At 39.8% G+C, this 23,688-nt stretch overlaps 1 protein-coding gene across 3 annotated transcripts in view; it reads right to left on the bottom strand.

Annotated features, from left to right (window-relative positions):
* Window positions 1–11,542: 11,542 nt before the first annotated feature.
* The window catches only part of LRRC49 (leucine rich repeat containing 49), a 125,800-nt gene continuing 113,654 nt past the window's right edge, over window positions 11,543–23,688 (bottom strand). For 2 of the 3 annotated variants that reach the window (XM_019533459.1, XM_019533458.1), the window contains 3 exons: window positions 18,196–18,305; window positions 15,125–15,278; window positions 11,543–12,267 (listed from right to left, as the gene is read on the bottom strand). In XM_019533459.1, the coding sequence (XP_019389004.1) occupies window positions 12,064–12,267; window positions 15,125–15,278; window positions 18,196–18,305 (468 nt within the window). In that variant the 3' untranslated portion in view covers window positions 11,543–12,063. Of the gene's footprint in view, window positions 12,268–15,124; window positions 15,279–17,770; window positions 17,872–18,195; window positions 18,306–23,688 lie in introns of those variants that run through there. The other variant, XR_002100751.1, reaches the window with a different exon arrangement.

Here is a 23,688-nt window from a genome sequence, read left to right as displayed (position 1 = left end):
TAGTGTAGCCCATTTGAATAAGACTTATGGTAGCATCCAATAAGCACAGTCCCCTTCACCACTGGCTCTTTTTCAAGTCACAGTGAACCATGACATTGTATCCAGCTCAGTCAGAATCCCTCTCTTGACCCCTCCCAGCCTAACACATGATTAATGCCATGAGTGGGCGGCTAATTAGCACATATATCCTTTTTTTGTGGAGTGGTGGGGGAAGGAGGGGCATATCTGGAGTATACAGACACATACTGACCAGTGCTGAGCTGTGGGGTCACCATGACTTGAAATGCTGTCGATTGTGGTGGGGCCCAGCCCAGTGAACTATGTGGTCAATTGTAAGCCTTTGGCCTTGGACTAATATCATGCATAGTTTGTACTAAATGTATGTAGATACAAAAATGCTGCTTAAAAGTGCATTTTATATGTAGTAAAAACTATGCATGATATTAGTCCAAAGTCAAAGACTCATGATTTACCACACAGTTCATTAAGCTAGGACCCACCATAGTCAACAGCATTTCAAGACAAACCTACAATAATTAGATTCAATGCCTGGAAAATTAGAATAAATGTATATAGAATCTAATTACTGGGGGAGTCGTCTTATAATCAGGGTTGTCTTGCATGCAAGGAAATACAATATTACATCCACTTCAGAGGGGAGGTAAACTGAGCCCATACAGGTTAAAAAAATTGTCTAAAAGTACACACTCTGATTGACAAACCTCTGTTTTGACAATAAGATGACATACGAGACAGTATTTTCTAAACTATGTGCCACAGTAAATGCAATTAACAATTAGAGAGGAAAGATGCAAGCCCCAATGGCCACACGTGCTTCTCTCACATTTGAAAATAGGACTTAGAAACCAACCTGTAATTGAGCAAATACTGGCTTGCTCTAAGTTGGACCAGCTGCATTAGATCTGACAAGCAGGCAAATCATACAGAAGACAGCTGCATCTAAGAGTAGTAGAAGGAAGTTTTTCCATGTCCATTAGAGATTGTAGGTGAAATCCTAACTATGAGAGTCAATTTTGCAATTGACTTCATTAAGACTAGGGTTCTACTCCATGACAGCTGTTTAGGGGTTACTTTGTGACTGGGGATGCCAAGTGATCATTTAAACAAACGCAAACTACTTTCTAAGGTCTTTTGAGGCATTTTAATTTGCATTAAACCTTCTGAGGATGCATTTGTGCAAGAACCAGGTGACAACTATAAACTAAACTAACAAATGGAAGATGGTTATAGAGTGTGTCAACAGTGGAGCTATGGAAATTATCCTTTGGCTCACAAAAACTGTTACCTTTAAGAAGAGACTGGATAGTCACCTTGCTGTGGTCATCTGACCCCAACTGTCTTGCCTGCCTGGTGCAGGGGGCTGGACCTGATGATCTTCTGAGGTCCCTTCCAGCCCCTTACAATCTATGAGTCTACCACAATTTCAGCCTGCAAACACATTGAATAATATTAGAATTAATCCACTGTATAGCAGATAAATGCCACGTTCCCCCGGAGGCTGGGGGGGCACAGCAACCACCCATAGGTGGCAGCAGTGGTGTCGGTGGTGGTGTGATGGCAGCGAGTGGGGAGCTCCCTCAGGCAGTCACGGCGGTATTGGCAGCAGGGGCGGGCTAAGTGCAGAGCTCCTGCAGGTGGCTACAGCGGTGTCCATGGCAGGGTGGGGAGGGGGTGAGCAGCGACAGCCTGCAGGCACCACCAGCAGTGCTTTTCACAGCGGGTGCACTGCCAATCTCAGGGAGTCCATGTGCACCTGCGTGCACCCCTATGCATTGCAAATGGTACAGCAGCACCTTTGAGTATTACTCTGGGTATCCCAGTGTGCATTGCAATGGAACAAAGATATAACTATATTACAATATTAAAAATCTGCATTGAAGCTTTCAGTGGCTGATACTGTTGTTTTCTTTAGTTTTGTTTTTAAATATAGAAAACATTTCTGTGCCATACATTTTCAGTTTCAGCTGCAAGGTTTTTTTTCCAAACAAAGTATATGGAACCTCTGATTCCATATATCATCACATGCTGCTTGTTTGATTAATTTTTTCCTTCTAATGTCAGCTACTTTGCATTTTGTCATCCAAGTTATAACAACAATTCATGGCAAAACTTCCTTTTTATAGTTCTCTATGTTTTTCAGGGCAGGGCTTGTCAAAATTTCCATTAATCAATGTGAATAAGCTAGTAATAAAAGGCTTGTTTTGCAGGAGCACCAATAGAACCCACTGTAGTATATATTAACTAAAAGATACCTGAGATTATGCTGAGGTTCTGCTTAGATGACAGTTTCACCTTTTAAATCACAGGTTTAAAATAAATAAATAAATCCTAAGGCTATCGATCTTAATAAAAGCACTCCCATTAACTTACAGAGTTTTGGATCAGACCCAAAATAAATACACAGTAGCTATAATAGACCCCAACCCCTGCAAGCATGTCAAGTCAATGGGAAAATTCATGCACTGCTTAAAGTTAAATAGGTGCTTAAGTGTTTTGTTGGGTCAGGGCCACACTGTTCTGGTGAACCTATGCAGCGCCTGCTTTGCACTTGTGAGTCTAGACAAATCACGCATAAAGGCCTGAAGAAACACAGAATCATGCATCAGAGATAAGAAACTGTGGACCTGGTTTCCTAAATGAAAACGGAATAAAATGCAAATCTTTTGAATGTACTGATTTCCTCTTCAGTGCTCTACTTGTGCTTGGAACAATGGAGATAATGCTGTGCTCTTGAAAAAGAAAAGATGCTCTAACTGTGAAACATGGCATCCGATGCTGCTGCTCTGTTAAGTCAATCTTACAATAAGAGCAAGGTAAACAGTGCAAGCAAGGAGTATAAATTAGGTCTCTGCAGACACAGTAAAAATGTTTATTGTGTTATTCTTGTTAGTTCTAACTGTTTAATGTGTAAAACCTATAGTGGTCAAAACATGATAGCACTGACTCTGCACAGATAGATTTTCTTCATAAACATGCCTGCCAAGGGGCAGTGCAATCATGTCAGAAGGTGTTTCCAAGCTCACATTTTTAAGTTGGCAGTTATGATTCACCTTATGTTCTGTGGGCCATAGTTCCTGTGAAATCATGCAGAAAAGAGGTCACACTCATGATTCAGTCAGTGACACAGTAGTGTCTGTGCCTTCCTTAGTCCTTTTCTCCAACACCCATTTCCCTCAAGTTGGCCAGCCAGCTCCCATCTTGTAGAAATGCAGATTCACATTCACTGAGAAAAATCCCATTTTACAATAATGATTGAATGTGATCTATGACTCCCAGAGGATTCTGGTCTATATACACACAAGCTTCATAATCCTTGAGTGACCTGGACAGCCCTGCAATGTTTATTTTACTCAAAAAAGATAGTTGTTTGAAGTTTCTTGTTGATCAGTAATAAATTAGTGGCTTGAAGAAAACTATATTCAGTCCTGTTTTTTTCATTACTTTTAAAATCCTTGTTTATCCCATTGGGAAAGGCAAAAATTATAGGATGATAGATTGGGGTACACATCTATAGGCTACAGTTTAATGCCTGCTGCTACAGATAAAGGGGAGCTCAAATGTTAGCTAAGAAGTCTGAATCTATACTATTTTAATATACTACCTAAGCAGCCAAAATGATCCATTATTGGAAGTCAGACCTTCTCTATATGCTGTCATGGTTTGTTTCTCTGAGTGTAAATTACATTAATACCATAAAGTTACTTGCATACCCAAATAGGATGTCTAGACTATGTGAGTATATACAAGTAATGCAAACACAACATTCATAGGCACAATTTCTCCACCACTGTAGTTTGAATTAACTTTACCATCACTGGTCTAATGGTATATTATAAATAGATGGAAACCATATGTGATTCTGGGCTATCCTCCCTTGTGCTTAAGTGTTAAAGGCATGGTATTACCCACAGAAAGGCTTTTTGTTATACTGATCCTCATAAAGGTACAGTTCTCACAGCTTTGAAAAAGTTAGTACTGTTTACATAAACCATGTGTAGTGTTCCAGAAAGAAAATGAGTTTGTTTATGATGTGTTCAGTGTTCATACGAAGCCCCAGATGTGTTAGGTGTAAAATGAAGTGTTGGTAATAATGGACCAGCATTTCACCTTTGGGATGCCCATATTAAATCAAGCTAAACTGGAGAGACTATTTTGTTTGAAACATAAAAGCTATCACATTTATAGATGTAGTAATTTACTGAGTGCTGGTAAAATACATCTGTAATTACATCTTGATTGACTGAGGATACACAATACGTAATAAGGGTAAAGACCACATACAAAACTAATTTTTCCTTAACATAAACAGGAGGAGGGGGGCTATGAGGTAGGGGAGAACATGGGTGGATCTAGGATTTTGAAAAGGGCAGTGCAGATCATGTAGCGCATTGTCACAAATAGCAACACATTTGTCTTCAGTTAAACAGAAACTAAATGCTTTACTAATATGCTAGGGATCTATGCTATATTATTCAGTTTAAGATCAAAGCAAAAAACAAATATAAATTTATTGCAATGTGCACTAATTTGCTAGTTGATATATTAAGTTTAAAAAATACAAAAACTAGCCAAAATAATAGTCAAAAGTCCTGTTGTTATAGTTAAATGCGTCTCTTATTCAGATTCATAAAACAAAATCTCTCCTTCTTGAGTGTTTTGACAGTGCCTCCAATATTTCACTGTCAGTCACATTTCTCATGAGGACAGTAGTAAAGCATTGAAACAGGATACCCAGAGGTGGTGGACTCTCCATCCTTGGAGGTTTTTAACCTAGCTAGACAAAGCCTTGGCTGGGATGATACAGTTGGGGGGGTGGTCCTGTTTTGGGCAGAGGGTTGGACTAGATGATTTCCTGAAGTTTCTTCCAGCCCTACTTTTTTATGATTCTACGATCAACTACACCTAAGTTAATATTACTATATCAGAGTTAAGGTTTTTAGCTAGAGCTAAAAACAGTTTGCAAGGCTGTGAAATAGAAGAGAAACATTACCAGGAATGCTAACAGACAACAGAATTACAGGAAAAAGGTCAGTTTGAAAGGTTAACAGAACATCAAGACAGTTAAAAAGGAGAGAGGCCTGTTAACACTTGTATAGTGAAGAAAGATTAGCAGGAATCAGGTAGTTTATAATGAGTCAAGGGACTCCTCTCTAGGCTGCCTGAACAGAAATGCCAGTGCCACTGTCAGGCAATTGGTTTTAAAGTTGAGGCCAACCAAGAGTCAAAACAGATTGTGACTGCACCACTGCACACCCCTCTCTTCGCCCCCTCCCCCCACCCTGATCTGCCCCAGGTAAGAACCAAAGAATAAGCAAACCAAGCAGGATTAAGCCCTGTTGCAATTCTGTTAACTAAGCCATGTGGTCACACCAGAAATTAACTTGATCCCACACTATTGGCAGTAGCTTTTTCACTGCGCCTAACCAGTCAATATTCAAAACTTGAAGGCACTGGGAGGCCTTAAATCAATGTAGATGCAGGCAGTCCCAATGTCTCGTGTGGAGGCATTTCTCGTCTGTGCTCATAATGTTAACGTCTTACTAAGGAATTCTAACTTGAGTTGTTGAAACGTTTAATCAACCAAGACGTTTCAGTCTGCAATATTTGGAGGTTCCTTTACAACCAGCAAAAATACAATACCCAGTGAGAAAATGATTGTTTTCCCCTTAAACATCTCTCTTTTGAGAGGGGGGGGGGGGAGCTTTCTGATCCATTACACTGCAAGTGGTGGAGTCCATCCAACCCTTACTATAAAAAAAATCATCACCTAAAAATAAAACATTTTCAATTAAACTGAACTCCAAGATTAAGCATAAGTTACCCAATAATGGAACAGAAACACACTCATAGATCCTATTAATCCAATCAAAACAATCTCCTACCACTCCATTTTGACCACTTCCACTGAGCTGCTCTTAAGTGCTCTACACACCAGTTCTTCAAACAACTAAAGTAGCGACAAGTTAAACAGCAAATACCTTGCTTTATTTTCTTTATGAGCTAGTTAGCTAAAAATATTTCAGTTTTGTGCAGCTATAGCAGGAAGAAGCAATGGTATCTGCCATTTTGATGACAACCGCATCTGATGAAAAATATAAACAATGAATACTTAGTTACTCTTGGTACTTGTAGTATACATCCTATGTTTAAAGACTCAATGTATTTTGCTCAGCATCCTAGGTATAACCCCCTCTATAGGAGTCAAGCATTTTAAGGGCTCAGGGGATTTTTATTATGAAAACGTGATTATACTTACAACTGTAAGCCAAGATGCTTCAGAATTATATCAGAGACTTGAATAGGAATTGGATCACGGAGTTGAGCTGTTTCAAGATACAAATCTAAACCCGCTGTCCTGGCAAGTGAAGCAGTTTTACTTACTTTACTGAACATATGTGAGAGAGTGAGTGAGCCCATGCCAAAGTCAGAAGCAGCTACCCTAGACCCACAGTCCCAAAGGACCTGGCTTAAACCCTTCATACCCAGGTGTTTCTGGAGGGGAGGAGCTGGGAACTCAAACCGCAGCACAAACAGGAGCCCAGAGCAGTCAAGAGGGGAGAGTGCAGGACCAGAAGCGAAGGAGCCAGGCTGAACAATGCTGGAGGAATCTGTGAGAGCCACGTGGAGGGCTGGCAGGAGGCTCCTGAAGAGAGGGAACTCCCTGGAGAAGCTCCAGAGGAAGGTACAGTGGACTGGGAGGGTCAGGAACTGCCTGCGATCTCCTCAGCAGCCGGCAGAGCCTGACAGAGAAAAAGGCACCATAAAGACTCTAATAGAGGGGTACTGTTAAAGCCTGGTACTGTAGTGACCCTAAAAGGAGTACAAGCAAAAATTATAAAGGATGACCTCAGTGAGATGAGGGTACCGTGATGACCCCAATAGAAGGCACAAGATGCGCAATCCTATGGACATGCACAGGGGAAGGATAGAGTAGTCGCACTGACATTTTGTTTCTTTGTTTATTGGCAAAAGCTGGGCGACAATCCTCCAGGACAGGAGGGGTGAGTTCCTTTCATTTTTTTGTTAAGGTAAAGGCCCCGGGGAGGAACCTAGTGGCTGAATACAAACCCAAGGACACCTAGACAACTGGTGGACCAGGCAAGGGTGTAGGGGTGGTGGAGCCCTCAGTATCATAGGACAGCGGATGATGACTAAACGGAACTACCCATCCAGGTACTGAACATCTTCCTATAAACACCAAAGATGTGGCAGGCGAGAGCATGGGTGTGTGGATCTCTGCCTAAGACTCGTCCCTTATTTCAGCTGGTGGGCTGAGGTCCTATGAAAACACACATCTAGATCAGCTGTCTATATCTGTGCATAGTTCTCAGAAAGAGGAGAAAACAAAGGAAAAGGTCACAAGGATGCTTGGGACTACCCTGTTGGCCACTCGACAACATAAATAAAATCTCTTCCCAGTACTTTTCTCCACAAAGCTGGCCAGATAATCTTGTGTTTTGCTTCATGTGAATCACCCCTCTTTTTGTTCTATAGAGACCATATATAAGAATGTATCTGTAGCTCTGTTCTTTTTAGGATCCTGTATCATAAACAGGGAGGAAACATTTCTACACAACTGAAACCTTGATCCTCAGTAAGGAAGCTGATGGACAACAAGCAATGAATCAAACCAGAAAAATTAAATATTTGAAATTATTTCAAGTAATATGGTCAAATTGATGCAGCAAATATAAACAAAAAATAGTCTCATCCATCAGTGTTTTTGTTCTCAATGGAATTATTTGTTTTGCTTCAAAAATACATGAAGCAAAAGCTACATAAATAATTTGAAACTAGGAAAGTGGGTTTACAAAAAATGTGAAAGCTGAGACTTTCCATTTTACAATAATTCAGATTAATCTATGCATGGTATTGTGATGGAAATATACACAAAGAAATCATTCTATAGAAAAAAAGCTTCTGAACCAAATCAGATGGAAGATTCATCATCACTTTTTATTTTTATTTTTAAATCAAGAGTTGAGGGCCTTTCAAACTTACCAAGCTTCATACTGTTGACCTAGTTTGGAAAAACAATTCTGTTCCTCCCACTATACTAAAAATAAGATTAGACTAGATGATCACAATGGTCCCTTATGACCTGGAAATCGGTTAATCATTCTGAATATCAACCCTCATGTTTGTGTATTTATATATAAAAAGTGTCTTGACCTGAAGAATTGTTTCTCTCAGGACACAAGTCAACTCATTTTCCCAGGAAAGCCCATGGCCTTCACTGCTGCATATGCAGTTAGTTACTCGAGCAGGACTGTTGAGTTTAGATCTGGAACATCAGAAGACAATTTTATATATATGATTCTGAATTTTCAAAGGACCGCTTACAATGACTTAAAATAGAACAGTGGGTGCTCAGCAACTCAGGCTGCTATTAACTAGCACAGAGGCAACTGTTAATGCACCCTCATATTTCTGGGTGATCTAATTAAAGCAATGTCCATATCTAATAAATAAATAAATGTTACCATTCACACTGCATAATCTGCACAGGATTTTTAGACTGTACTACCATGTTAACATTATAACGCCCTTTCTTTCTAATGCCATGCTAATGCCCAACAGCATACGACACTTTGGGGGAAAGTTATAGAATAGATTGCTGATTTTGGTGCGTTCGGGCACAAAAATGTATGTGTATAAATGCCCTGGGGCACTGAAGCCCCCATGTTGAATATACCACACGTATGGGTGAGATGTAGAAGCACTTCCCTTGAATCTTTGTCAGGATCCTTAATTCAAATTACAGAGCTCCTGAAGCAGGATCATGTTTCTAAAGGCCTTAATTTCCCATCTATGGCTCCCCTGGAATCCTCAGAACTCTCAGCCTTAGATTTACGCCTCCAAACCCAGGCCAAAAAAAAAAAAAAGAGAGAGAGAGAGAAAGGTTTCAACCTGTTTTTTTTGCTTCTGAATGGGAATCAATGGGATTCATCAGCTCTGACTAGATCACTAGAAGAGCTTTGCACTTCAAAATAACAGCTGATGTTTCATCTCCCTTGCAGAAGCTGGAACTGGGTGTTGCAGGCTTGATGAGGGGGGAAGAGAGCGGCAGGCAGTGGTGCAGTCACACTCCCCTTTGACTCTTGGTCGGCCAAAACTGTAAAACCAATTGCCTGACAGTGGCACTGGCATTTCTAGTCAGGCAGCACTGACAGGAGTCCCTTGACTCCTGTAAATTTCCTTAGGATAGAGATGTTGAAACAAGACCTGATCTATCCAGAAAGCTTTGCATGACAGTTTTAAACAGTATTTCTGCAGTGTAAACTCCACTTCTCCCTACATGATTTTTCAGGGACTACAGTTGTCCCTTCAGGAAAGTATGATAGACCTTAATGGCACCCAACTTCTCTGCAAGTTTTTTGGATTACCCTACAGAACTCAATCCATAATATCCCTGGCTACAAATTCAAGAGAATGATTAAAAAAAAAAAAACTGTTGAAGAGAGATGGTTTTCTATCAAGCTTACTGACTTCAGCAGTTTTTACACAACTCATTCATTTTTTTAGTCACCTACCTCATTTACCATCTGTTAAATTCTGTAAAAGTTTACCATAAGACATGTATCAGGTTTCACAGCTATCCAGCAGAGGAACAAAGACAAGATACTAAATACCACTGAGCTAGTGGAATAAGCATTAAAAAAAAACTTTTAAAAGTTCTGAGGTTGGGAAATAATAGCAATGCTGGCAAGTTAAAGTTCTCACAGACATTTGGTCTTTGGCCACCCACTGACTGTATTACTGCCATGTACTTTCCATGCAGGCCTCTTACAGACCATTTGAAATCTGTAGCGGGTGCAGCGTGGCATCCCGATTCGTGATGGAACTGTACGATGACAGTGCTTTTAAGCCTATGCTGTCTCCCACTGGGCACTGCCAGGCTCATTCCAAGGTGTCCGTACTTACGGTCTTATGCTCTAAATGTCTACTTGTGCCCTGGCAACTCAGGGCTTTCCACACAACTCATTTACAACTTTTAAAACTCGCTGTGTTAAAACATTATAAACTTCTATCTGGACTACTTTTGGTTATAGGGTACTGAATTCCAATTAATCTTAAACCAATTCCCAAAAAACTTAACCTGAAGTAAAATAAGCCTGGTTTCAAAATAGCATCCAGGAAGGGGAGGTATGGGGAGAGTGGAGGAGATTGCTGTTTTTTTATATTTTTTTAAAAATTATGTAGGGGTTTAAATCACACCTTGAATTCAAGTCCCAGAACCTTCTCATGTAGATGGGTCTTAACAGTGGAGACTAGCCAGGGAGCTCAAATCACCAGTCCCTAAGTTTCACGTGAGGGTTGGCAGCAGTTGGCTGAGCGTTTAAACTGGAGGCTCTCGAGTTTTGCCATTGGTTTCTTCCAGTGACTCATAAGAGCTCTATTCAGTGGACTTTCAAGGCAAGGTGCATAGCTCATCTGCTTATGCAAGGGTTTGACTGATAGGGCAGGATGGATTTTGCAGTGCCAAGGAAAAATGGCAGCTTTGTGTAAGTGGGTACAACTGGAGGAAGGTTAAAACACGAAACTGCACTTGTGCATGCATACACTTTGTTCTCATTGCAATCATTTAAAAAGTCTCCTTTAATTTTTTTCTTATCAGCAATAGACTCTGTGAGCACAGAGGATGTAATCACAGGTAGATACTCCTACTTTCAGAAAAATAGAAAGGGGAAAATTGATGCCTTCTCCCCCATCACAAAGCTCTTTGCCTCAAACCCTGGACTTGCCACAGGAGGCAGCATTTCTCCCAACAAAACAAAAAAAGAAGAAAAAAAACACTGAAGTAATATTTTTGGTCTTTATTCTACTACTCCCACAAAAGAAGGCCACTCCTGACTTCTCAGAAGGCAGGGCCAATACTATAAAAAGAGTGCTAGTCAGCAAATGAGATGAGATGTTATGTTGTATATCTGATGGGAACATGGTTATCTATGATACGTTGTTACAGAACAGAAATGTAAAGGCATTTGGGTGAATAAATGTGTAATATTTTCAAAAAGTGCTTTAACAGGCTGGGTGCCCAACACCTACTAATTTGAAGTTGTACGCTTAATCTCTTTCAGTACTTTTGGAGAGTCTTATTAAACACCTCCCTGCATCTTTAAGATAAAATACCCTGGAAAATCTGGTCCTAAGAATTAATATGGAAATATCCTCTTTTCCCAATTAACTTTAATGATTTATCCACATTTTGTTTCATCAAAGTACAGTAAATGAATGAGAAATTCTGCATTTATTAGATGTTAGGCAAAAATAAACTGTATTTATATGAATATTGTGTGTGTTTTAATAAAATGAAGGTAAAATGTAGAAGTACACCTTACTTTACTTTGATCTGATATTTTACACATAACCAGAATTCATCTTTATAGTGCACCCAAAAGCAAAATGATGAAAACTACCTGAAAACAAAATGAGTGTAACAGTACATCTAGTTGAAGATGTTAGATTAGTTTAACCTTAGTAAAACACACTTTTACAACAGTATTGACCTGACAACATAGCATTTTATATTCAATTTTATTAAATAATTCTTAAATAACCAGGTTTAGGGTGTATAAACAGAATAATCTGTTAACTTTGCTCATAAAAAAAATATTCTTGACTGAATTTTTTTTTAAACACAGCAGCAAATAGTCAAAAAGGAAACCATTTAAAAGTGTTTAGTAAAAAACATAAGGCAAGCAGAGTGTGAAACTGTTCCTTAAAATCAATGCTTTAACACTAGAGAAGCAGCAACCACAACAAAAAGCTGAGTAAAACATGGCATAGCTGTCAAGTTATTTCTGTATCATCACTTTAGCCTAGGAAGCATTGTTAGTTTTATACAAGAAAACTTTTGCTTTGGAAATGATAGAGAAACATTAGCTGTGAAAACAGCTCATTGAAATTTAAAGGCATCCTTCATAAAAAAAAAAGGGCCTACGGTAATGGTAATTTTGTACGCTATTATTTTACGTCTTTGTGAACCACGACAAACAATACTGAAACCAAAACCTTGCAGAACATCAAACCTCGACTTTACTATTTTTGATCAGTGATCCGCTGTAAGCAGAGTCTCATGTAGGAATTTTTATTGCGTATTTCTATCACCGCATCCCTGACAAGCTCGATGAACATCTGAGGCCATAGCTTCTGTAAAGACTCATTTTTCATATTGATGTCAGCAGCTTCTTTCACTAAGTCCTGGATATATGTCTGGCAAAATTTCTCTCTCTCCTTGATTTCCTGAATGGGAGAACCATTATAGATTGCATAAGACAACATCAGAAGAAAAGCTGAAAAGCAGCAATCTTTTTATTGTAAGTGGCTACAGTAGTTTAATGAATTTAAAAAAAATGATGATTTGAATAAAGACAGGACACCCAACACTGTTCTCTAACAAATACAATTATTTAAAATTATACAGCCATTTATTTATGCTGTTATGAATAGTGCTACAGATCCAAAATTATAATGATTTAAACTACTCACATATTTCTCATATTCACTGTTGAAGTGTAAGTTAACTCCCTTTAAATAGCACTAGATTTTTATTGCCTCAGAGAAAATCAGTGGTAATAAATTACAGAAACTATGAAGTTATAAATTTATTTATTTAAAAAAAATTTAGAACTGAAACTGCAATGACAGAAATAATGCATCTTTGTCACTGGCTTTCTCAAACAGCAGCAAAGCACAATAAAATAGGGGGAAATGAGCTTGTGCACATCTTCTTCCAGAGTTTCTCTGATAGAGGCTGGTGCATTCACAATATACGAAATACAGAATGGTATGAACCAAAGTCATCTGAACTTCTTGAACCTGGTTTCATGATACAAACACTTTTTGCGTAATTATTGGCACTATATACAAGTCGCACTTCAATTACACTAATCCCTTTTTATGGACAGGTTTCCAAATTGCCATTATAAGTCTGAACAACTATACTGGTGCTAAGTATCTAATCAATTTGATTTACAGCATTGCTAAAAACATTAAGTCATGCACTGGCCCATCAAAGCAACACAGAACACTTTTAATGGATGAAAAAGGAGAACAAATACTTTCCAGCCGTCTAGTTTGAAAAACAAAATTCATCTATGATCCTAACCTGCCATCTTCAGTAATAAGGTCTGATTTAAGAACATTTGTTATGTCAGTTTATTGTTGATGGGAAGCAGAAATTATCAGTTACAGCCTATCTTACTTTTCCCTCATGATACCCAGTAAAATCTGCAGCCACATATGCAATACTATACTGAACAACAAGGTGTGAATAAGTACAATCTTAAGAGAAAAACAAATATTTTATGTAATTGTACAATCACAAAAATATTATTTTATTACATTGCCTTACTCTGGTAAGGGAACATGAGTACCTCACACATTTCATTCATTAATGTAATTAATTAATTAATTAATTAATTAATTAATTATCTCTACTATAAGACCACCATTACCCCTTTGAGACAACAGAGCTCTGCTCTTTTTGATCTCTCTCTACATATGGAGTCACCATCATAACACCATGGCATGTCTTCTCTAATACATCACTGGAAAAATCCAGTGTTTACAACTGATTGTCTGTGGCATCACAGTGACATTTATACACTCCATACACCTGCAGGACAAATGAGGCGACAGTCTTGCACCTAAAGCAAGACTGGCGAGATCTGATTTAGAGGCTGTCCCGCAGAAAGAAGATGGACAAACAGATGAAAAAGATGCTGTTCTCCCTGAAAACTCTTTCCCCCAGAAGAACAGCTTTTGGGTAAAAGAGCTGAAAGAAGATAGACTTTGGTTGGAACAAGCCAGCCTGCAATTTTACTACAATTTAATTTGGGCTCCATTAAGCCATTGTACATGTCTCTTCTTCTGCCTGGACATAACCACATTTAACCACCACTCTATTCAGTGCTGACCAATACTAAATCTAGTACCGATTCATAGGACACTTCGCTATCAACTTTTTCACAGAGGACTAAGAAATAGACTCAGAAAGCTTTTTCCTGTCATCTTCCCTTCCCCACCACAAGTTCTGTATCAACTTTTTCTGACAATGTAAAGGATTTAAAGTTTTCTAGCACACAGAATATACATTTTTCTTGGAAAAGCTGTGCTAATTTATCCCTATCACATTCTATTCCTCTAGATACATTTCACTACCAAAGACTACACTTGTACACTCCATGTATAATCCTTCAACTTTTCTGCATGAGTAGCATTTTTTGTTTTATAAAGAGGCTCAGTGCTGGTAGCTTTATATACTGGTATAAATGCTGGTTTTACATTGATAAATTTGAACTGTTTAATATATGTTTGAAAATAAATATGATGAGCTGTTTTTTATATATATACACATATACATCTATATCTATATACACACACACATATATATATATATAATGTCTTCCTCTTCAGAAGAGCCAAACAGATATTTGATACAAAGGCAAGTCTTCCTTCTCTAATTTCACAGGTCATTATTGTACACAGAGTTAAAAGAAGAATACAGTTTTAGTGACCTTTCCTTAAAAAATGCTTGTGTCAAATTTTGAGAAAGGCTCTCTCATTAGAAAAACTGACCTGCACTGAATTTGAATCAAATGTTGCAGTTTCACTGAAGTAGTAAACTCTTAATAGCAACCTGAAGAGGTTTAAACTGTAAAAAACATTTAGCTTGTCTCTTCTATGATAAAATTATTGTTCACAATACAAATGAGATCCTTACATATAAATAAGATCGTCATATCTGCATATGTAATGGGAAGGGTGATAAAGAAAACAAAGGGAAAGCCTGGTAAACAATTGGGCCAAAGACTGACCTTTGCTGAGATCAGAGATGGCTACGTCTTAACATGCGAGGTAGGAATTAATCTATGTTCTAACTCTGTTTACAATATATGCATTTCTTTTCATAGCCCTAATTGCTGATTGCTATAATTATAGATTCTAGTAAAGTTTAAAAATTGCTTCAATTGGTGAAAGTGAAAAATGTTTTTTCAGCCAAGGAAAATATGAAAATTGTTTAAAATTAAACTAAGCCACCACCTAAAAATCTTGGCTGAAATGTTTCAGAATACAAGATTTGCACTAATACATTTACCTCAAGCTTTTCTGTATGCAAGTCCCTTGTGGTATAATTCAGTATAGCTCGGCTTGTATTTTCTCCTCCAAATCTTCTGTTATCACTACTTTCTTCACTGGCAGTCCCAGGTTTCTTTCCTTTTGCCTCCAGCAGATAATGCCATTGTTTCTTCCTGAAAGAGACAATAAAAAGATTTACAGTTTTAATTATTGGAAATTTTATTAAAGTACAGATGCTTTCATGTAATGTCATTTATTTTTGCTTTGATCATTTGGTTTATGTGGTTTTTGTTTATTGCATCCGGAAGCCACGATATATACACGTGGAACACCTGAGGGATAATCATTAGTTTGCCCAAGCACTGCAAAATGTTAATATACCAGTAAATGGTTTTTTTGGTTTTTCATGTTTTTCTGAACAAAGCTCAATCTGATAGATCCTAGCTGTTTTACATTTCCCTAAGAAATATAGGGAATTGTGGACAACAGTACCATACAGTCCCTAACTCCTTTTCACTTGTACAGTGCTACTCCTCTTGCCTTATGGTGATCCTCACCTATGTTTTCCTGCTACTCACATCTCTTGCACTCTCCTCTTTTTCATGCTCTCCTCTGGGCCTTCCTTTCTTTCAGTTTCCTACCCTAAACCAATTTAAACATTTCCATTTATTTTTATGTTTACAAATATTTACATGAACATTACAAAATTTAGCATTTAGAAGCACCCCAGAGTACAGCACATGAGGGTTAAGGAGGAGGAGGAGGAGGAACCTTGACAGAAGAGTGGTTACAAAAAAGTATGAGCACTGGTTTCCATGGAACAAGGGGGAAACTGAGCAAGGGAGTCTCATCCTCTCTCCGGGTCTGTTCTCCACCTTCCCTCCTGACATGCAGGAAGTTCTCAGGTGTCAGATACAGTAGGGGAGCTTTCTCTTATCTCACTATCACAAAGCTGGCAGTGAGATGAGCAGCAGCTCCCATGGCAATTAAACGCTGCTGCTGCTGCTTGCCCCACTAGTAAACTTTGGGCCCTGTGAGCCAGATGACATGACTCTGTGCTTTGGATCCTGCCCCTGGAGTTGGGCGAGTTTGACATCCTTGAGTAGGTACGTAACTAGGTATGTATTACGAAGAACAGGGGCAGGCAAAATGGCGGATCTGGCTGGCAGCTGGACTCCATTTCCCAGCAGACCCTGCTCATGTTGTTGCTGCTGGTTTCTATGGAGACCAGCTCCAGCAGTGCTGGCAGAATGCATGGCTGGAAGGGGAGCTGCTCCAGGGCCAGGATCTTGCAGCAATGACAGTGTGGTTTGGAGCTGGGGCAGAACTGTGATCCACTGCCTGCATGCTGCTGCCCAGGATACACGAGCAGTGGATCACGCCTCTGTCCTGGCCCCAGACCACACTGTCACCACCACAAGATGCCAGCCCCAAAGCAACTCCCTGCCCAGCTGTGCACCCTGCCAGCACTACTGGGACTGGTCTCCATGGAAAACCAGGCCCCACGCTGTTACAGTGCTGCTGCTGCTGGGGTCCCCATGGAAACCAGCCACAGCAACACAGACAGGGGTTACTGGGAAATACAGTCCACCACAGGCCTGATCTGGCCCATAGGCTGAACTTAGCTTGCCCCAGTGTAGAGGTATCTCTACATACAGGCTATATGGGCTGAGATATGGACTTAGATGAGCCTTCTTACACTGCGGTTAAAGCAAGAAGACTGCATCTACACCTGCTGAGTAGTACTCAGCTAAGCGTCCTAGAAAAAACAGCTTTCCAGTTTCACCAATGTGGTACCTGATGAGAGTTTTTTTATGATCTCTTAAATACAACTATGTTAGACCTACCCTTGTTTTAGGCAATCTCCTCTTGTACAAGCCAAAATAAAATGTATTTTTGCTCACCATATTAAACACAAAATATTTTCACTGTCTACACAAAGAGTTAATGCTGGCATGAATCAATGGAGAGTGATATCATAAGTGTTCCCCATGCAAACTGGAATTCAAAGCCTCTGACATTTAGCACCTACTCAAAGAACATTACTTTTCCAGCTTGCAAGTGTAGACATAGCTATACACACAAAACTACACCTGGTATGGGAAAGCCAAACTCAGAAACAAGAACAGGTTATGTTAGTAAAAGCACAGTTTTACCGTTAAAGCAGCACCTACACTGGGTGTTGTCTGTTAGACCTGTTACATCAATCAGGGCCATGCCACATGCTATACTTAAGACATTAACCAGTTAATCATGTCTTATGTTGTGACTGGCCACATGTTCAACCAATTCATGGCATTACAAAAGGAGGAATAAGCCAAAAATTATTCCACAAAAAATGTGTAATAAGTGTGGCAGGTTCCTATTATGCCATTAACTGAACATGGGAGCCCTGTTAACTGGGTGCCCCCAGCTTTAGGGATATATGTTATATCCCCACAGCTGGGAGCCTGGGTCAACTGAGGGGGTTCCCAGCCATGGGAGCTTGCTACTTGCCGGTGCAAAGGGAGCCCAGGATTATAAGCCCAGGCTCCCCCACTTAACCAGCAATAAGGTGTGATGGGAACTGATACATGAACCTACAATCATACCTCCTGCCATGCATGTGTGGCATGTCAAGAAGTGTAATTGTATGAATTATGTATCAGATCCCATCACGCCTTACCTGCACATCTGGCAGAGGTCTCAGTCATTGATAGGAAAAAGTGTGATCCCTGACACAGCTGTACCAGCAGAAATCTTAGGACCACCCTGACTTAGGAGCTACTGGAAACGTATGACAAAAAGAAATATATACAATGAAAGAAAATGTATCATGTACATGAAATATCACATACAAATCAAACTTCTGTGATTATTTCCTGTGTAATCAGACTCTTATCGACACAGATTTGGAATTGTACTACTTGTGTTTTCACTCTTAATTCTTTGATTTTATCCAAGAAATGCATCAAGCTTTTCTGGAATTTGCTGGTTGATACATTTAACACAACACATAAAAAAGGTCAGCTGACTTATCTATTATAATTAAAATAAAAATATTATTTCTATGATTAGTACATTTCTAATGTATATAATTAATAACATTACTTAGATTCTCCAAGCAATAAAAGCAGGCGATAATGTGGAAACTCAGAAGATGCTACATATGCCAGAATGCCAAAGAGTCTTTCAGCCATTACAATATCATTCTGAGTAACCTGCAAAAAAAAAAAAAAAAGAAAGAAAGAAAGGAAAGAAATGACTTATAAAAATCAATTACCACATGCAATGTATGATTTTACATACACACCTATCCCATGCATACTTAAGGCAACAAAAGAATTTTGATCTATTTAAAACTTGGACTTTCTCTGATAGGCATCTTAAATATAGACACACCAAATGAGTGACTTTTGCATGCGTTAACTATTGTCTTCCAGATTTGGAAAGTTTGAGGGATACAATATGGTAACCTAGGTTTCACGGTACCAGAAATAAAACGATCAATTTTAAAACCCTTTTTTCAGGTTCCAAATTCTTATCTTCAGAGGCCTATTAGAAAAAATTCTGAACAAGTTGTAGTACAGAAGTGAAAAGGTAAGTTTTAGCATCTGACTTGGGCAGCAGTACTGTGGCTAGGCACTGTTGGTGCCTGCCACTTTAAGGGCTGGAGCAGGCAGCAGCCACATGCTTGAGTATGACAGCCATTTTGAGACCCTGGATATATATATATAGAGGGTGAAGCAGCAGCTTGGTGCTGGCAGCCATGAGAGAGACATCACCTGGCAGAGCTGAGGCTCAGAAACAGCTAGAAGGTAAGGGCAAGAGGTTATGGAGATGGTTAGGAGGCTCTTGGTCCTGGGCATGGCCTAAAACTGCACCCTGTCGGGGATGGGTGACCTGGTGGGGCTCCTGGTGTATATGAGCCCCCAGGAAATACCAGGCTAGTTTCCACCCCAGTGAAAGGTGGGTTGGTGCACCTTAACCATAGCTTCCACAACTAGGTGGGCAATCCCACAGTAGGGCCCAAGAAGGCGGAACCGTGTTAGAAAGTGGGCTTGATGCTCTGAAGCCTGATTTGAGACACCCTCAACTGGTCATTGCTGGGGCCAGGACCAGAAAGGTCAAAAGGGCCAGGGGCCCACCGCAAGGGACACCCAGAGCTGAGGGCCTGGGGTTCTGACTGGCCTTGGAGATGAGGCCAGGGCCTGTGTGGCCAAAGGTCTGGACACAACATACACACACACACACTCCCTCCCTCCCTGAGATGGGGAAAAAGTGCAGGGTGCTAAGCAGCCCAGAATGAGGGTGGAATATGCTGCCTGACCGGAGAGATCCAGTTGGAGTTCAGACTGGAGGGTTATGAGACCCAGTGTGGGGCCAGAGACATCAAGGACTTGGATGCCATCTGTGAAGCACAGGCTGCAGTATAAGGAAAATATGGAACCACAGATAATGCCCTCTGGCATCCGGGCAGAAAACAGACAGCCTCCCGCCTGGGTAACATCTTAATCATTTTCCATCAACGTGTGGCAGAAGAGAGAGGCAGGCAGTTGGCCCAGAAACAAGTGGGCGGGTCAACATCCAACTGGCCCCAGGACAGCCCCCTGTTACAAGTACAAAGTAGTCTTTACTGACTACAATTTTTTTTAAAGGTATAGGTGGGCTGCCTTCTCCAGCATAGGAAGATGAACTCTCCTGCAAGTACTTTACGTTCTTCAATGCAAACTATGCTGTTTCAGTATATATCTTCTTTAAATTAAATTCCAAGCTATTCATGAATTCATACCATACACTTAAACATTTTTAGTTTCATCTTTAAAAAAAAAAAATCTAGCATCTTCTTTAGAAGCTATGGTTTGTGATTCTCCTGCCCAGGTAACCAGATTACTGACTGACCTAAAATACCAGAAATGTTTGCACAACTTCAGGATAGCTGGATCGTCATTGATTTTTAAGGCCAGAATGGATCATGACCTGTATGACACCTAATGATTTTTTTTTTTGAATCAGCTTCTGTTCATGCTACACTACATCTACTAGACAGACATCCAATCTTGAATAAGCTTCAAATGAGGCAGAATCCAATACACCCACACATAAATTGCCTCTAGGTTTATTTTTCCTTGCTGATAAAACTTGCATCTTGTCTGCATTAGTCTGGTTCCATCTTCCAACCACAGGATCTCGTTAGGTATTTCTGCCATCTTAAAGAGCAATACACTGGGAAATGTCTTCATTTTAGTATTAGCAGACAGTGATCAAGCCTTTTTATATATTTTTTTGTATAAACTAAAATAGATCAAGCTTTCTTAGCCTCTCAATGTAAGGCATGTTTTCCAGAACTCTAGCCATGCTTGTAGTTACTTTCTGAATCCCTTCCAATATTTCAACAATGCTTTTAAATATAAGTCCATAAAAGCCACATGTACGAATGCTGTAATAAAAAGCCAAAATTCAGGATGAAGACATCTTTACTAAACAATTTCATACAACTTCTATGTTCTGTATTAGGTAAGTGTGTAAAATGAAATCTTGTTCCTTGTTTCACCCTTATTTAACCTTTTAGACAGACATTTCACCGAGGCATATGCTGTGCACTGTAGCATAACACAATGCAGGAAGAGAAGATAGAAAAACAAAATTAGGTTTCTAAATATTGGGCACTCTCACGATCTAGGAAACTTACATTTCACCCAATCCCACTTCCTCAGGAAGGGACTTGCAAGTTTCAGGAAATAAAGTGCTGCCTACACACATAGGCTAATAATCTGATCCTTAGAATACTCTATTGAATGTAGAAATTAGCTGCTGCCCAAAGAGAAGGGTAGTCCTTAGATGCAACAGTTATATATAATAGCACTATAATACTTTTGCTTCTGTTTTAAATGATGCAATGAATGTTGCATGGAGACTCACTAAAAGACAGCATGCACTGAAAAAACAAGTCATTTTTACAATCTATATTCAAAGTTGAAATGGTTGGATGCTTTTTTTGAATGGGATTGGAAATTTTTATCAGAATTCATGATCAGTTAAAATGGTCAAACTAGTACAGCCTGAGGTTATTTTAAACCTAAGGTTTAACCTAAGGTTATTTACAGTTTACTAAGAAAAAGGCCACACAACACTAATAACAGACGCTTAATGAGTTATTTTCTTTTTAAGATGATATATTGCTAAAGGGAGTTATTTCAGTTCTCTCCTTTCTTCCTTTGCAAGTTTTTAGCTCACTTTAGCCCTTTAACCCACCTACGTTGCATGAGTTATGTGTACTGGGTAGAGCTAAAAACAGAATAAATCACAGGGTTCATACTTACATATACTTTAATAGTCATTAGATGCAGTTAACTTAAACAAATTACAATGGCCAATTTGAAATACTATAGTATTGCTCTAGGGCTCAAAATCCTAAGGAAAGGAAGGAAGGAAGGAAAGCAGCAGAATAAAGACTAAACTTCAGAAAAACAATCTATAGCATACTCAGAGAACTTGCCCGAGGCAAATTCTGGGGGGCAAGTCTGAGGGGAAAGGGAGTCCAGGAGAAGTAGTCTTATTCTAAAGAAGCTATACTAAGGGTGCAAGAGCAATACAGCCCAATACAAAGAAAAATAGGAAGGGAAACAGGAGACTGACTTAACTCTTCAATGCACGGAACTCAAAAAGGAATTCTAGAGAAAGCCATATTAGCGGGGAAGGGTATAAGAATATTGAATGGGCATGCAGAGAGAAAATCAGGAAGGCCAACGTACAAGTAGAGATGCAATTAGCACATGATGGCAAAAGGCAAAAACAAAACAAAACAAAAACTTTCTACCAGCATGTCAGAAGAGGAAGATCAAGGACAGTATAAATCCCTATGAAATAACATGGTCAGTCTAGTATTGGAGGATATGGGGAAGGCTGAAATATTTAATGCCTTTTTTACTTCAGTCTTCACAAAGACCATCAGCTATCCAATGACAAGAGCCTAGAGTTCTGAAGGAATTAGATGAGGTAATTTCAGAGCCATTGGCTATTATCTTTGAAAACTCATGGAGGTGAGGCAAGTTCCCAGATGACTGCAGGACGACAAATATAATGCCCTTCTTTAAGGCAGAGAAGGAAGAGGACCTGGAAAATTATAGCTCAGATAGTCTGACCTCAATACCTGGACACATTTTGGAGCAGGTCATGAAGAAGTCTATTTCTAAGGACCTGAAACAGAAAAAGATGATAGGGAACAGCCAGCATGGATGCATCAAAAGCAAGTCATGGCTGAACAACTTGATTTCCTTCTACGTATTCAATGAGTAGTCATCAATGAGTCTATCTTTAAGTGGGAGGAAGCATTGAGTGGGGTTTTGTAGTGGTATGTCCTGGGTCCAGGATTATTTAATATCTTCATTAATGATTTAGAGGATGAGACCAAGTGCATGCTTAACAAATTTGCAAATGACACAAAGTTAGGTGTTAGTGCAGATACTACAGAGTAAGTTTAGGACCCAGAATGATCCTGATTAACTGGAATAACAGTCCAAAAAACAGATTAAATTCATCAAGGACAAGTGCCATGCCGTGCACTTGGGAGAGAATAATTGCATGCACCGATAGAGCAGGAGCAGGCAATTATTTTGAGCAGAGGGTCACTTAGTGAGTTTTGGCAAGCTGTCAAGGGCTGCATGGGTAGCCCCACCCCTTGACAGGTGCCCCGCCCCCTGGTCACCATTTTGTGACTGGAAGTCCCGCCCCCTAACCCATTATCTTTACCACCATATTTGTTTTTGATCTTTCAGTTTGTATGCACAGGTGATTCAGGCATCGCCATGCTGACCAGTCTAGATCAACCCCTCTAGGAAGGTCCTCTTGGAGTTTCAGATCCATTTCAAAGCACTTGATTGCACATTACCTTTCCTTCCATAACCTCAGTCATACCCTGTCAGCCATTGTGTCCAATGGTGCAATACTGGTCACAAAACTCTTTCGCACTTTAAACTATTTAGTTACTTATGTCTGATCACAGAGTGGATTCCTAGGGTATTCCATATGTCTTGATCTTTCTTTTTGGCTTGCTAGCTTTCTTCTGATATCAGGTGGCACAATACAAGCCAATAAGAACAAGCTGTCCTTTAGTGTTGACTTTAGATATCTTATTTCACAACAACTGTTTTTTTAAGAACTCAGTATAGGTTCTTGGCATGAACTGATTGTTCCCATACTAGACATACATACTCTGCAGTGGAATAACACAAGACAATAGTGGTGGTTCATAATGTAGCTGGGTTTGCCGCCCGGTTTGAGGTGACCAACTTTCAAAGTATGTTGTTGTGGGCACTGACTTTCCCTTTTTGTCTTCTCTGCTGCATGGGGGAGGGCACTGCAGGCCCTGGCCCTAATCCCATAGCCCTGGCAGCTGCGAGCCTCCTCTGGCAGGTCTAGGGAGGGGGCAATGGGCTGTGGATCAGGAGTAAGGCGCACCAGCAAGGCTGGGGAAATGGAGGGATGTGGGTCAGGAGTGAAGGGCACAAGCAAGGCCAGAGGGCTGTGGCTTGGGAATGAGGGGCACTGCATAGGCAGGGCAGGGTACCAGCATATCAGGACTGCTCAGCAAAACAAAGCGGG

This window comes from Crocodylus porosus, unplaced genomic scaffold, assembly GCF_001723895.1.
Source record: "Crocodylus porosus isolate Cpor-Errol unplaced genomic scaffold, CroPor_comp1, whole genome shotgun sequence".
NCBI lineage: Eukaryota > Metazoa > Chordata > Crocodylia > Crocodylidae > Crocodylus > Crocodylus porosus.
This window is presented reverse-complemented; position numbering and strand designations above follow the sequence as displayed.